The 16223-nt window shown below is 48.0% G+C and overlaps 1 protein-coding gene across 1 annotated transcript; it reads left to right on the top strand.

The window, feature by feature from the left end:
- Window positions 1-6523: 6523 nt before the first annotated feature.
- Window positions 6524-13610, top strand: LOC309836941 (uncharacterized protein). Its single transcript, XM_082677176.1, has 2 exons — window positions 6524-6685; window positions 11549-13610. The coding sequence occupies exons 1-2, from the start codon at window positions 6652-6654 to the stop codon at window positions 12646-12648; spliced, it is 1134 nt and encodes a 377-aa protein (XP_082533302.1). The 5' UTR covers window positions 6524-6651; the 3' UTR covers window positions 12649-13610.
- Window positions 13611-16223: the final 2613 nt, after the last annotated feature.

Below are 16223 nucleotides of genomic sequence, written 5' to 3'. Positions count from 1 at the left end.
CTGAACACCCCCTTCCAGAAAGTTCCAGGAAGGAGTGAAGTCTTCATCATCTTTTGCCCTCATGAGTCATTCCAAAGCTGTGAGGAGGTTAGTCACTGATCAGTCCACAGACGAAACTTACAGGAGAAAAATCAGGGAAATGAAGATTGACACAAAAGAAGGAGTCAGTGGTAAAGTAGGTGGTAGGAGAACACATAATAAAGTGTTGGCATCTCTTTTATCAACAGCTGCCTGGTGTCAACAATGGTCCAAAATCCTTCCCACCTGCAGGGAGTTAGCTTTGTATCTCGAAATGGAAGGGTAGTGGGACAAAAAGAGTAATAAGGGATGAAGGGGAGAAATCTGGTGGGAGAGGAGTGTTGGCTTATGGGTTTGAGGTTTATTGTCCTGCTTGGACACCAATGCTGAGCCCTTAAGAAGGGAAAGGGCACAGATGAGTTTGGGGTGAAGAAAGAAGGTGAACACTTGGGATCCTCGACTATCTCATCACCCACATCCAGAACTCAGAGTCTTCGCTTTACCACCATTGTTTTTTATATTGGGCGTCCCATTGTCAAAGGAAATTGGTAATGTATAACTGGCTCATTCCAAGGAAACTGCTTTATTGGCCCTCAAGATCCTCTTTAAATCCTTAAGGGAAGGAAAGCCTGGAGCACCAGCTGCGCAGGAACATTAAAATACAGGCCAATCTACAATAAGGATAGTCTCTAGATGAGAGTCTGGCAGAGTTCTTGACCCTGATTTCCCCTCCGCCTCCATCTCTGCAGCTCTGTCTGTTACCGAACTCAAGTCCTTGTGCCTGACACAGAGTGAGGCCAAACAATATCAAAACATCGGAGTTTGGAGCAGAAAAAGGCGTATTGCAGGGCGATGAAAGGAGACGGGTGACTAATGCCTTAAAAACCCCGAACTCTCTGAAAGCTGTCAGCAAAGACCTTTTATAGGAAAGGTGAGGGAGGGGCGCGGTTAGTTGTTGCAAACTTCTTAGTATCAGATCCTTTGTTCTTGAGGTCAGGTAACGGTGTTCCTGTAAAACTCCACCAAAGAAGACTGGACTGTATTTCTTATCCTCTGTTCTGACAAGAAAGGGCAAGGTCCTAAGGCACAAGTTTCACCCTCTGAGGTCCAGGTGCTGGCTAAAAGAAGGGGGTCCCTGCTCTGGCCAGTTACCCTGTCAGGTGAAGAGGTAGATCTTAGCTGGCGGTGCCTTTAGGGCCAAGTCCACAGACCCTGCCCAGTCGTCATCACTGGGGGAGCAAGGCACCAAGGACCCAACTGGCCCTCGATCTCCTCAGGCTGCCCAAACGGGGTGGTGAGACGTGTGTGTGCATGTCTGCAGGGTTCTGCAAACCGCGATCCATGCAGACGGCCGCCACCACTAGGTCACGGAGGTGGGGATGAGAGGAGACGTTTGCCGTCGCCTCAAGGCCTGGGCCCCGCCAGTGAGCGGCGTTGGCAAGGGCTCTGGAGCTCTGCAGGACACAGCCCCCAGCCTTCCCCGCCAGGGTCCCCCAGCTCACCCACCCGCCTAAGGCCAGAGGGCCTGGGGTGGGGGGAGTCCGGGATCCGTCTCTTACCACACTCTCCGCTGGAGGACCACCACCAGTCATACCGTCAGCCTAACGGGACCTCTAACCTGGGCGCCCCGCTCAGGTCTGGCGCTAACAGTCACCCCTAGCGTTCTGGCGGTAACGGTTGCCCGGTAACGGTCGCGCTGTAACGGCGCGTGCAAACAGCTGCGTGCCGCCCCCCGCCCCTATTACGTGTCCAATTCCTCAAGGTTTGGCGGTGTATGAACTACATTACCCAGCAGGCGCTGCTGTCCCCGGTGGCTGTGCTCGGCCAAGAAAACAGACATTTCCGCGCGCGAGAGGAACACGCTGGGCGGGACTTTTGGCGTCCGCTTAGGGACGGTCGTTTTGGGGTCTGTTGGGTCTTTCCGCCTTGTCTGAGGCTCCGGAAAGCTGCTTTGAACTGGGGTGACGAGAGCGGGAAGGCACGAGAGGAGGCAGGCGCTGCACTGCACTGAGGCGGGTCTGACGTTCGGGCAGCAGCGCCCGGAGGTGACCCGATTCTGGGTAGGGGACAGGGATGCCTGGGGCCCGACCTGGTCCGCCGCTCCCGGCCTGGCTCCGCCCACAGACTCCGATGGCTGCGGCAGCGCTTAGAGTCCCGGCTCAGGTAAACACTCGTCCTCCGGTCTCTCACCGCCCTCACCCCACCGGACACAAAAGGCCCCACTGATCGTCCCCTGCTCGAGCCCCTGGGTCCAAGTCAGTAGGGAGCTCGTTGGGGGAGGGGTCCCCCATTTCTGTCAGCCAGTATGATGGGGTGTGGGAGAGGGTTACAGGCAGAGGGACCGGCACAATCAAAGACTTGGAACAATAACCGAACTGAGAGGCTTAAACTTGAAGTTTCTCTAGAGTCTGCACGGAACAGCTTAAGGGGATGAGTCCCACGTGAAAAGGCAGCCGGAGCAGCTGGGCCTTCATTCTGCGGCCGCTGGTGGCCACGGAGGGTTGTGAAGTAGAGAGACTCTATGTGTCAAAGTTTTCCAAAGGCTTCTCAGGGAAAAACAGACGGGGGTGGGGGTGATAAGAGTGGAGACTAGGAGACCTGTGAGTAAGTAAGCACAATAGACTAATAGAGAGTGCTGGTGCGGACTGGACCATTGCTGGTGGCAACAGCGGGGAGGATTGATCAAATTTCTTATGGACTTTAAGCTCTGAACAGACAGGATTTCCTGCTGCCCCAGATGTGGCTGTGAAAAAGTAGGGAAGGAAGGACGATGCTGTTTCTTGGTTTGCAGGGAGTAGGCTTCAGGGATAAGACTGGGAGTTGGATTTTGGACATGGTAACCCTGAGATGTCCCAGAGTGGAGGTGTCATGTGGGTAGCTTGCTTACTCACTCATGGGTTTCTGTGGAGGGATCTGGGCTGGAGATATCCAAGGGATGATGGGTGGTGGCCTGGACCAGGGCAAGCACTGTGGGTCCTATTTAGGAAGGAGAATCAAAGTTTTTATTTCAGTTAAGCCTGGAGGGTGGGGCTGCCTCCAAAGGGGTGGAGTCCTGTGCCCCAAAGTGGTTCTGGCTGGTGTGTGCAGGAATGGAGGGTTATAGGATATAAGGACCCAGGTCTGGGGTGGAGACTGAGATGTTCAGTGGTGTAGATTTGCCACTCCAGGCTCAGCAGGCCCTCATTTCCGCTCCTTGTGGAGAAAAAGAATACTCAGCGAGGCTAGTAGAGCAACTCCTTTGGTGCCTAAGTTCCCCCAGCTTTTAGGGCAGGAGGAATGAGCAGCTGCTCCAGTGCAAATGCCCCTAGCAGGATTCCCTTCAGGAGAGTGTACAGCAGGCAGTTAGGTTGCCAGTAGGACTAGTATCTACTCAATATTCTCAGGCCCAAGTCCCCAGTTTATTAAATCGTGAGTTTATGAAATAAATACTCATTTAACACTAACTGGTAAAAATACATATATACGTGTGTACATAAATTAAAATAACATGGCTTTTAAATAACAATTAAAAAATAAATAACAAATAACATATAAAAAACAAATAAATAACATGGCTTTAACAAGTTAATGATTATAAACACTTAATAATTGGTTGAAATTTCAATATACTGCTAAGCATTCAATTAAATCAAACATCTTCAATATTGTATTTTCTTAGTTAAAAGGCATGTTAAAAAACTGCATTTTTAATACCTACCAGGAAATCTTGACAGAAGCATCACTTATGAGGACAGTAAGAGTTGATATTTAGAACTTGTTGCATATGAATGCATTTGACGCAGACAGCAGCCCCACTGAGTGGACACCATTGTTATCCCCATTTGACAGACCACAACACTGAGGCACAGGGAGGTCGAGTATTTGTCCAAGGTTGCACAGCTGGTAAGAGGCATCACTGAGGACTGAGGCCCAGATGGTGTAAGGCACCTTGATTGAGCCTTTGGGCCCAACATTATTGCCTGCTTCTCACAGCCTTGCTTTTCCATAGGTTGCTGTGGCTGCAGAATCACTTGCAGACCATGAAGAGTAAGTGAAAGGTATACTCGGTCTTCACTCTTTTCACCTCCCACCTGCATGGGCTCCAGGATTGTAGTGTCTTGGGACTTTACCTGCTACTCTCCCTACCCTGCCATCTGAGATCCCTGGAAGGTGGTCATCCAAGGTCAGGTCCCTGAGTCTAGACCAGGAATTATACAGATTGGTTTCCATTTCTGGCAACCGGTGGCATGACGCTTAGAAGAAATTCCATTCACAGTGGTCAACATTAGAAAATGCTAGAGGTGAGGTTGAGCTGGGAATGACCAGGCAACCTTAGGTCTCCATTATGTCTGGTGGAAATAGCAGGAAGCAGGCGTTAGACCTGGAATGGTGGGCTGAAGAGGTGGGCCTCTATCCGGAGGGTGGTGGGAGCCATAGAAGGTTTGGAGCAGAGGAGGGAACTGATCTGACCCAGGCTTAACAAGCATTTTCTGCTGCAGAGTAGAGAGAAGACTGTTGGGTTACAGGGAGACCAGGGAGGAGGCTACTGCAATAGTCCAGGTGAGTGTTGGTACCTGGACCAGAGTAGTGGCAGTGGAGGTGGGAGACATGTTGGAGTCTGTGTCTGTTTTTTTTAAGTAGGTCTGAGCAGACTTTCTGATGTGGAGGGTGGGAGAGAGAAGAGGAAGAGTCGGGTGACTCTGAGATGTTTGGCCTTAGTAGCTAGAAGCAGGGTTAGTACTACCATGTCAAAGTCGGCGGCAAGAGTAATTTTCAGTGGGAATATTAGGAGCTAGGTTCTGGCTGTTGAACTGAGATGCTCCAGAAAACCCTTGAGTGGATTCATCCAGTGGATACCTGGACACACACATCTTGAGTTCAGATTGGATTCACCCACAATATGGATGGTGTGTGGACCAGGATGGAACTGTGATCAGATTTGGCAGGGGGCACCTTCAGGTCCTGTGGAAGTGTGTTAGGTGACAAGGGAGGAGTGTGTGGGGCCGAGGACTGGGTCTCTTGCTAGATGGGGTGGTGGGCTTCACAGAAACACGTGAGGGAACATAGTGGCCATGGGGAGGCGTTGTAGGAGTGAGGAGGATCTGGCTGGTGACCAGGGTTTCCATGGGGAGTGGATATGAGACAAGGCAGGGAGATGACAGCAAACCTGGTGCTATTGCTTATTCATCAAGCTATGGGCTCCCCAGACTTGTTCTTATCCCCACTGTGACCTGGAGGTTAGCACAAGATCACACAGTGTCCTCTGGGACAGCTATTAGGCCTGATGTGAGAGACAGGTGGATCTGGGCTTTTGTTCTTTTTTTTTTTTTTTTTAATTTTTTGGCCACGCTGCACACATGTGGGATCTTAGTTCCCCGACCAGGGATGGAACCCAAGCCTCCTGCATTGGAAGCACAGAGTCTTAACCACTGGACCACCAGGGAAGTCCCTGGACCTGGGCTTTGAATAAGTATCAGAGGAAGCTGAGACGGATGAGGGGACAGCTTTGCAACACAGAAGTGGAAGAGGGCTGAGTGTACCTGAGATCTGTGCATCGTTTTGGGTGGCTGACGATGAAGCAAGGATAAGGGCCAAGTAAGGAGGCCTTCAAAGCAGGCCTGGGGGTTGCCCCTGGCAGTTAGTGCCTTTGGAACACTGGGACAGTAGGATTCTGATTGCACTTGCCAAGCACCCTCAGGATGCCACGTGCACACTGGCACGTGGTGAGGCCAGGGAGATGCAGGATGTTGTGTAGTGGGTGGTGGTGGCCGTGAGGGGTTGGGGCTGTGAAAGGAGGTGTGGTGTAAAGAACAATGTATAGGGCTTCCCTGGTGGTACAGTGGTTAAAAATCTGCCTGCCAATGCAGGGGACATGGGTTTGAGCCCTGGTCTGGGAAGATCCCACATGCCGTGGAGCAACTAAGCCCGTGTGCTACAACTACTGAGCCTGCGCTCTAGAGCCCTCAAGCCACAAATACTGAGCCTGTGTTCCACAACTACTGAAGCCCTCTTGCCTAGAGCCTGTGCTCCACAACAGGAGAAGCCAGTGCAATAAGAAGCCCGTGCACCGCAATGAAGAGTAGCCCCCACTCGCCACAACTAGAGAAAGCCTGCGTGCAGTAAAGAAGACCCAACACAGCCAAAAATAAATAAATAAATTTATATTTAAAAAAAAAAAAAAAGAACGATATACATGTTGGGAGGGAGTGTCAACTGATGGCTCCAGGCCCTTGGACTGGGGCCTGAGGGGAGGACAGTGACTCAGTTTTGGTTGTGTTTGGGAAGTACAATCTAGAGGATCCCAGGTAAGCTGTCTGGCAGGAGGGTGAGGCTCTGCAGGCCAGCACCAGGGCTCAGATGACACATACCCCCCTGCCCGTTGTCAATGAGGGCCGAACACAGTGATTGATGGGATGGCCAGCAGAGGGTGAGCATCAATGTCACCAGGGCCTGGGATCTCCTCTGAGGTTGGTGGCTTGGGAGGAGGGTGGATATCTGGGGAGATGCTTAGAGTCCTGGGAAGGAGGCTGCACATAAACTGAACCATCCCCATCTTGGCAGGGCCGAGTGACATTTGAGGATGTGGCTGTCTACTTCTCACAGGAGGAGTGGGGGCTCCTTGATAAAGCCCAGAGACTCCTGTACCGCAGTGTGATGCTGGAGAACTTCTCACTGATGGCCTCTCTGGGTAAGTTCCTTGCACCCCACAGCTTAGGCAGGGCTCTGCTCTTCCCCTTCTCCAAGGGCAGGTCTGTCCTTCCCAAAGCTGGTCCATGGGTACTGCGTCCTTCCCTGTGTGCTGTAGTAGGTGTTGTGAGTGAAAGCCTGGGCTGGGTACACTACCCCTTCTGTCCCCAAGCTGCTGCTGCCCCAAAGTTGTGCAGGAAAGGGTTTGGGGATCAGGAGTGTTGTAGTCCAACCGATGGATCACACGCTACTGGCCTTTCCCTGGCCTGATGCTGTGGAGATCCATGGCAGTCCTGTGCCCCCAGTTCTGCCCTCTCCCTTTGGCTGACATGGGATCGGCCTGTGCCAGGAATCGAGGTACCAACACGGCCACTGCTTGACTGGGTTGTTCCTGCAAGATCCTTCTCCAAGCTTCTTGTTTGTAATATTCAGTCTTCATCCCTGTGGGCTGCCGTGGAGCGGGTTGTTTTGACCTGCCTGCCTTGTCCCTCCCTTAGGACTCACATTTTCCAGGACCCAGTAAATTACTCAGCTGGAGCAGTGGGGAGAGCCCTTTGTGCCTGCCTGTGGAGTCGTGATCACAGCCACGCCAAGAGGTGCTTGGAGGGAGGAAGTGGGGAAGAGGGAACTCAGGGATGGGTTCAAATCATACCAGGAGTCTCTCCATGGTGCCCTGATGTTTTGGTGTCAAACAAGGGGCCAAGGCTGATTTTCTCCTTTTCTTCCTCAGCTCTTCCCGCTGCTCAGGGCAGCTCTGGCTTCTGACCCAGGGCTGTCCCCCACCCATCCTCCACTGCTCCCTCTCCAGTGCTCACCAACAGTAGACCCATTTTGTGCTCTTTTATGACATGGCCAGGCAGATGCAGCCACGAGAGGAAACACAGGACAACCTAAGGAAAAAAACAAAGTTTATTATGCTCACAGGTCCAGAGAGACAGTCACTGCACGCCAAGAGGGGGGTCACGTGGGAGGAGCGCAAGGGAGCAGGCTAAATGAGCAGGGGGGAAGCAGAGGGTGAGGATCTGTTGGCAAGTGTCTCTGTTGGTGGTTGGGGGGAGAATGCAAGAAAAGGCACGAGGGGATTTATTTATTTATTTATTTGGGGCTGCGTTGGGTCTTTGTTGCTGCGCGCGGGCTTTCTCTAGTTGCGGTGAGTGGGGGCTGCTCTTTGTTGCGGTGCATGGGTTTCTCATTGCGGTGACTTCTCTTGTTGTAGAGCGCGGGCTCTAGGCACACGGGCTTCAGTAGTTGTGGCATACGGGCTCCGTAGTTGTGGCTCGCAGGCTCTAGAGCGCAGGCCCAGTAGCTGTGGTGTATGGGCTTAGCTGCTCCGTGGCATGTGGGATCTTCCCAGACAAGGGCTCGAACCCATGTCCCCTGAATTGGCAGACAGATTCTTAACCACTACACCATCAGGGAAGTCCCAACACGAGGGGATTTTATTGGTGCATTTAAACGTACTAGGTCACACTCAGGGGAGGACCAGAAGGGCAACTTGTGGCAGGGACCAGCCTCCTCACACTGGTGCCACTGGGGGGAGGCTCACAGCCTCTTTGTGGGGATGCCGAGGGAGCAGGAAAACAGGGAGCTTCAAAGGTTGCAATATAGTTGGCCCTGTGGTGTCTCAACATCGTTATAAACTCTCATTGGGATGGGTGACGCTTGCCACCTGGGTTGTGGCGATGTTAGAGGTGACAGGAATAGTTTGTTCTTGCCACCAAAGGCAATATTTGACAAAGGTGACAACTAAGAAGGGTCCTACCAGATATATAATGAGGATTTGAAACCCAGGCTGCAGCCAGCACGGCAGGTAGTAGGGGAAAGGCAAGAGAACAGATCAGGCACCTCCGGGTTTAAGGGAGTCTTTTGGAAGCTTTTGGTTCTGTTACAAAAGATTTTTACCACTTGTCCTAATCCTCAGAGCTTGGCCTGTAGCTTTCCTGAGCCACCTTTCCTGGCTAGTAAACAATCAGGAGCCAGTCTGTTATCCATGACCATTTGGGCTCAGAGACTTGTAGGTTTGTTGAATAAGGGCGAAGGTTTCTTGCACCCTTTGTACGTGATCTGAGAGGGCCGCTGAAAGGCGCTGGTTGGCAGACGTGATCTGATCTTGTTGGACAAAGGCTGCTGTACTGGTGCCAAACCTGGTGTCTCCTGCGGCTACCACAAGTCTGATTAAGATGGGAATAAATAGGGACTTCCCTGGTGGTCCAGTGGTTAAGACTCCACACTTCTGCTGCTGGGGGCATGGGCCCAATCCCTGGTTGGGGAATTAAGATCCCGCATGCCACACGACATAGCCAAGAAAATAAAAAAATAAGATGGGAATAGATAATTGCCTGTTTTGCCCAGCATCCTTGGGTTGATGGAAAAAGGGAGGTACCTGGTGGATAAAGAACTGGAGTGAGGATGGGACCTGGTCCACGTCCTGGCAGTAATTGTGGGCTGGGCTGTTTAAATAACTCACGGGCAACTTTGTAAATGTATGTTGGGTTTCTTCAAAAGTAAAGGCGAACTGGGGCTGTGATTAAGGGGTCATAGGCCCAGAATAAAATATACTGGGCCAGATCCACTGTGGCCAAGTAGTCACTGGTGCCCTCTTGATGTCTTCAGTTAATTGGATTATGTTAGGTGTTGGACCCCTGATGAGGGGAACTTGAGCTTTAAGGTTTCGATAATCAACAGTTAAGTGCCACTCCTATTAAGGAGAAATAGCAGGAATCATTTCCCCTTCTTTTAGTAGATCTTGAACAACGAGTCAAAGGCCAGTACCTTGTTTCAGGTGATACTATGGCATGTTTACTACCTTCACCAGCAGGGGCAACTCCACAGGTTCTCACTTTGTGAGAGGGACTTGAGCTTGTTGAGGTGTCATACACATCTGTCTCTCACAGGAAAACTCAAAGCATCAGGGGTCACCATCACGGGCAGCTGTTTGATAAAGATTGTTGACACCTGGTGCAGTGTGTTTGCCATGACTAGTTCTACCACTATCAGCCTGGAGGCAGTAGGGGGTGTCAGCAAGTCGGGAAAGAATGCTAGGCGTGGGGGGTGGTTATCCACACACCAGGCGGCAGATGTGATACATCAGAATTTGTGAGTCAGGGTACACAGAGCTCTCGTGGCACGTCTGGAGATAGTTCCATCCGTGGCCTCCCATTTGGTGTGAGATATACAAATAAGGTTAAGCAACAAAGCTCTGTATCAGGATGGGCGCCTGCAAGAACAACTCCTGGACTCTGTGACAAAGAGGGCCTCCTGGTTTAGAAACGGGCTCAGGGTTCTCCTTGTCTGAATGCCCAAAGAACTGATAGATCCATTGAACCATTCCAGTTTTTGCAGAGGAGCACATGGGCTTCCTTTACTGTTTCCCATTGGGCATCTCCAGGCCATGAAAATCCAATTCAGTTAACGGCAGGGCTTCTGAGTCCCAAGTGGTGGTAGAGGCTTCAGATTCCTCATCTGAGGCCTATATAATCCCATCAAAAGTTTTGGTCTCTGTCACACCTACCCTGGCGTTTGGGATGCCCTCTGTCCTCCCTGAGGTCCTTCAGCCCCAAAATATCAGGTGAGAATTGAACTTGGAGGGCCAAAATATCTTTAATTATGCATCTTAGCCTCTTTCCAAATGCTGGCAGCTGCCTCATCTCTGGGGCTGAATGTGCACCCATGTTAAATGCTCTCAGTAACCAATCAGCTCCCTTTCCCCACCTCTTTGAATGAAATCTTTAAGAATCATTGGTATTTCTAGTCTTGTGAAATTGCAAGTTTCACCTTATAATTCCTTATGATCTCCTGTGCTCTTGAGCCGCTGGGTCTGAGAAGACCTTGGATGCTTCCTTTATGTAGCCCCTCTCGTAGGCAGAAGCTTCCCTTTCTAAGGTGACTTCAGCTGGGATCCATTCAGGCAGCTCTGGTGGCCAGATCTTTTCCGATCGTTCTTAGACCTCAGGAGCTGAGCAGTAGTTGGCAGGTTGATAGGCAGTGGCACTAAGTAGAGCCCAGCAATTTTGCAAAGATGTTTTACTTTGAAATAATTGGCTCACCTCCTCTGGTTATTGGGAGTTGCTGGAATTAAATGTTCCTGCTAAGATCCTGGCCTGTAAGATCTTGAGCCACTGATCTCCAGGAATGGTGCCCCCAATACCCATGGGATCAGGAGACAAAGAGCGACAGCAGTGAAGAAGTGGTTGCCAGCACCATCGACCTTCACAGAGTGCCATGGTGGACTTCTCTGAAGGGGATGCAGCATCACTGGTTAGGACTGAGGAGAGGAACAGGGGGAAGGTGCAAGGGGATTTCACTGGTGAGTTTAAATGGCCCTGGGTCTCAGTCAGGAAGGTAGGTAAGAGAACTTGTGGCAGGGGCCCACCTTCTCACACTGGTGCACATGGTGGCATAGTTTACAGCTTTTTTGTGGGGCTGTTGAGGCAACAGGAGAATGGGAAGTTTTCCAGGTCACAATACAAGCTTTCACTCCATGTGTCATGAGGTGTACACATATCCTTAATAGTCCTTGAACACCAGCTACTCAATTGCCTTCCATTTTTCTGGGCCTGGACATACCCTTCTGCACTGTGTTCCTGTGTCACCAGCAGCTGAAACCCTGCTGAAAGCCATTTGAGGAGGAGTGTGTTGGAGACCCTGCCTTTCCTCCCTGGGATGCACCCCATCTTGTATCCTTGCTACTCATGAGTCCCCATGATCTATGAGGTTGTCATGTCTGGCACTGCACAGTGAGCTCTCCCTCACCCTGCCAGTAATCCCAGGGACTCCATACTGGCTGTGTCAGACACATTTGTGAGGGTGCTGCCCCATCCCGCCAAAGTCTACATACTATTCATCAGCATTTCTCTGCTTTCAGGTTGTTGGTGTGGAGCGGAGGCTGAGGACGTGGCACCTGAGCAGGCTGTTTATGTAGAGGGAGTGCTCAGAGCAAACCTTCACCAACACCAGAAGCTGAGCTCTGGAGAGAAACCCTCAAGAAGAGAAGAGTGTGAGGAGGGTGGGAAGGTCTCCCCAACTAGCTCTGGTCTTCCCAAGCATCAGGTGGCTCACAGCAGAGGGGAGCCACATAGGAGCACTGAAAGTGGGGAGGGCTTTCACCCTGGAAAAAGGCATTACAGATGCAGTGAGTGTGGGAAAGCCTTTGGTCAGAAATACTTACTTGTTCAGCACCAGAGACTACACACTGGAGAAAAACCTTATGAATGCAGCGAATGTGGCAAATTATTTAGCCATAAATCCAACCTTTTTATACACCAAATAGTTCACACTGGTGAAAGGCCTTACCAGTGTAGTGAATGTGGAAAATCTTTTAGTCGCAATGCTGACCTCATTCAACACCGGAGAGTTCACACTGGAGAAAAGCCTTTTAAATGTAGTGAATGTGGAAAAGCCTTCAGGCATAATTCCACACTTGTTCAGCATCACAGAATCCACACTGGAGTGAGGCCTTATGAGTGCAGCGAATGTGGGAAGTTCTTTAGCTTTAACTCAAGCCTCATGAAACATCAGAGAGTTCACACTGGAGAAAGGCCTTATAAGTGCAGCGAGTGTGGGAAATTCTATAGCCACAAATCAAGCCTTATTAATCACTGGCGAGTTCACACTGGAGAAAGGCCTTATGAGTGCAGCGAATGTGGGAAATTCTTTAGCCAAAGCTCTAGCCTCATGCAACACCGAAAAGTTCACACTGGAGAAAAGCCTTTTAAGTGCAATGAATGTGGAAGATTATTTAGTGAGAATTCTAGCCTCATTAAACACCAGAGGGTTCACACTGGAGCAAGGCCTTATGAGTGCAGGGAATGTGGGAAATTGTTCCGCCACAGCTCCAGCCTTGTTAAACATCGGAGGATTCACACTGGAGAAATGCCCTATGAGTGCAGCAGTTGTGGGAAATCATTTAGCCAGCGTTTCAACCTCATTCAACACCATAAAGTTCACAGTGGAGAAAAGTCTTGAATGCAGCTAATGTGGAAAAGTCTTTAACCAAAGGTCCACTCTGATTCAGCAACAGAAACTGCACAGCTCAAACAGGCCTTATGAATACGGGGACCTGAAGAAAGTTTGCAGCCAAAGTCTTAACCCTGTTTGGCACCAGAAAGTTCAGACTGGGGAAAGGCCTTAAGAGTGCAGGGCATGTGCTGTCTCCTGGTCAACCTAACTTAAACATAGAAACTCTGAGAGCAGCCTTTATGAGTGAGCCAACAATTGAATATCATTCATCCAAACATGCACACTGGAGCAGGATGAGAATTGCTGACATCCTGCTCCTCTTGAGAGGCTAGTCCTCTGCCAGGCAGCTCTAATGAGAGGGAGCCCTGTGTTCTTGGCTGCCTCAGTCTGGAGTTTTCATCTCTGAGTTCGAAGCAGGGAGAGAGGGTGTGGCCTTGGTTCAGATGTGACTGGCTCTTGCTGTTCGTCCTGAGTATTAGATTTCCTTAAATGTTTCCTCATTTACTGTGTAGACTTAGGATCATTTCTAGAGGCTTTAGATGGTGTTTTTATAATTTTTCACCAGTTTCATTGGGAATCAGGGCTTGCAGAGCTCCTTACACTGCCATGCTGGAAGTTGATGCAAATATTTAACTTTTTAAGAACTTGCTACCTTGTGTTCTAAATGATTATGCCATCTCACATTTCCTGGAGTGTATTCGCTTTCCAGTTTCTTCACATCCTTCCTGACCTTTGTATGTAAGACACTGGCCATTCATTTTAGCCATTCTAGTAGGTATGTAGTAGTATTTCACTGTGGTTTTAATTTGCATTTCCCTAATGACTCCCTGTGTATTTGCCATCCATATATCTTTAGTGAATTATCTGTTCAAAGTTTTTTGCCTACTATTAAGGAACTGTCTTGTAATTTCTTAATATATTCTGGGTGCAAGTTACTCATTTGATATATGCTTTACCAATATTTCCTCACAGTCTGTGGCTTTGCTTTTCATTTCTTAACATTATCTTTCCTAGAGTAGAATTTCTTAATTTTCATGAAATCCAATTTACCCATTTGTTTTTTATTGATTGTACTTTTGGTATTGTACTCTTTCTCTTATCTTTGACTGTAAAAAAAGCCTTATCTGAGTATGCTATTGGAGTCTTAAGATCCTTTTAAATATCCAGTCTTGGGACTTCCCTGGTAGCACAGTGGTTAAGAATCCACCTGCCAATGCAGGGGACACAGGTTCGAGCCCTGGTCCGGGTAGATCCCACGTGCTGTGAAGCAACTAAGCCCGTGCACCACAATTATTGAGCCTGTGATCTAGAGCCCATGCTCTAGAGCCCACAAGCCACAATTACTGAAGCCTGCATGCCTAGAGCCCATGCTCTGCAACAAGAGAAACCACCGCAATACACAATGAAGAGTAGCTCCTGCTTGCCACAACCAGAGAAAGACTGTGCACAGCAACAAAGACCCAACACAGCCAAAAATAAATAGATAAATCAATAAATTTAAAAAATAAATATCCAATTTTGTGAAATTTCTGTAAATTTAAATACACATAAAAAACAACGTATGTAGAAATGTTTACATATGAACACATTCCCTAACTCTTCTGAGACAGCCTAGAAAGAAGTGGCATTCCAGCAGCTGTGAGCATATTTATTGTCCAGTTATTGGCTTATGAATACGATATTTCAATAAAAAGAACCAGAACTCCTTAGATAAGAGGCTATTTCCAGGTTGGAGCTGGAAAAGTATAACACGAACATAGGAAATATTCTTGCATTAGAAAGTAAAGAAGTACTTGAAGGGAATTTCCTGGCGATCCAATGGTGAGGACTCAGTGCTCTCACTGCCGTAGCCTGTGTTCAGTCTCTGGTCGGGGAACTAAGATCCCACAAGCTGCGTAGCATGGCCAAAAAAAAAAAAAAAAGTAATTGATGAATAATGTTGATGTATTAGCTTTCTGTTGCTGTCCTAAAAAATTACCACAAACTTATGGCTTAAACAACATAAATTTATATTATAGTTCTATATGTCATATGCCCACTGAGACCTGGGATGGGTTCACTGTGCTAAACTCAAGTTGTTGGCAGGGTTGTGTTTTTTTTCATGGAGTGGAGGAAATTCTGTTTCCTGCTCATTTTTCTTTTTTTTGAGGTACGCGGGCCTCTCACCACTGTGGCCTCTCCCATCACGGAGCTCAGGCTCCAGACGTGCAGGCTCAGCGGCCATGGCTCACGGGCCTAGCTGCTCCACGGCATGTGGGATCCTCCCGGACGGGGGCATGAACCTGCGTCCCCTGCATCAGCAGGCGGACTCTCAACCACTGCGCCACCAGGGAAGCCCCTGTTTCCTGTTCATTTGAGTCATTAGGCAATTTCAGTTCCTTGTGGTTGTAGGGCTGATATTCCTGTTTTCTTGGTGGCTGTCAGCTACCAGGTCATCCCTGGAACATGTAAAAACTCTTAAAGAATATTTAAAGATGAAACAGTACCAATTACACAGAAATTCTTCTAAAACAAGATTCAAACACTTCCCAACTAGTTAAGTGAATGATGCTATTAAAACACTATGGACCAATACCCACATGATCACAGATACAACAAAAACCTTAACAAAATTTTAGCACACTGAATCCAGCCATATACATATGTAAACACATAAATCATAACCTAGTGATGTTTATCAGGAAAGCAAAGATTTAACAACTGAATCTATAATCTATATTAATAGACTAAAATAAAAACAATCATCTCAAAGATGTAGTGGAAGAATTTCACAGAATTCAAAACCAGTGAATGATAAAAATTCTCAGCAAATTAGGATTAGATGGGAACTTCCTCAGCCTGATATACTGTATCTATGAAAAAAACAACAGCTAATATATTTGATGGTGAAAGCCTAATGCTTTTGCCCTGATATTGGGAATAATGCAAGTATGTCTATGCTCATCACTTAACATTATACTAGTGGTCTGTGTTAGTAACATAAAAAAAAAAATTCTAAAGATTGTAAAGGTAGAACCAAAACTGTCTATTCATGTAAGACATGATTATGTTGAAAATTACAACTCATTCACCAAAAAGCTATTAGGTCTAATGATTGAGTTTAGCAAGTTCCCAGGATAAAAAAGCCAATATACAAAAATTACTTGTGTTTACATATACTAGCAATGAAAGTTTGGAAATTGAAAAAAAGAAATCCGTTACAATACCATCAAAATATGAAGTATTTAGAAATAAATTGAATAAAATATGTTCAAAAACAATAAAATTATCAAACACTGCTGGCAAATTCTATAAAACATTTACAGGGTAAATAATACTACAATAACTTGTCCTTTCAGAAAATAAGAGAAGGATCAAATGCTTTCCAGCTCATTTTAAGAGAAAAACCTAATTGATATAAAAATGTAATGACTACAAAAAATTAGTAATTACAGAACTATAGTCCTAATTAATACAGGTGAAAAAAATCCTTAACAAAATATAGAGCAAATTAAATCTAGAAAAAAGTAAAAATAATAGAATATGGGGCTTCCCTGGTAGTGCAGTTGTTGAGAGTCCGCCTGCCGATGCGGGGGACGTGG

The sequence above is a fragment of the Grampus griseus genome, assembly GCF_964374135.1.
Source record: "Grampus griseus genome assembly, chromosome: 19".
NCBI lineage: Eukaryota > Metazoa > Chordata > Mammalia > Artiodactyla > Delphinidae > Grampus > Grampus griseus.
This window is presented reverse-complemented; position numbering and strand designations above follow the sequence as displayed.

Coding starts and splice junctions, on each gene's coding strand:
- LOC309836941 (XM_082677176.1), top strand. CDS start 6,652: ATGCTGGAGAACTTCTCACTGATGGCCTCTCTGG. Junction 6,686..11,548: donor CTCACTGATGGCCTCTCTGG/GTAAGTTCCTTG, acceptor CTCTGCTTTCAG/GTTGTTGGTGTGGAGCGGAG.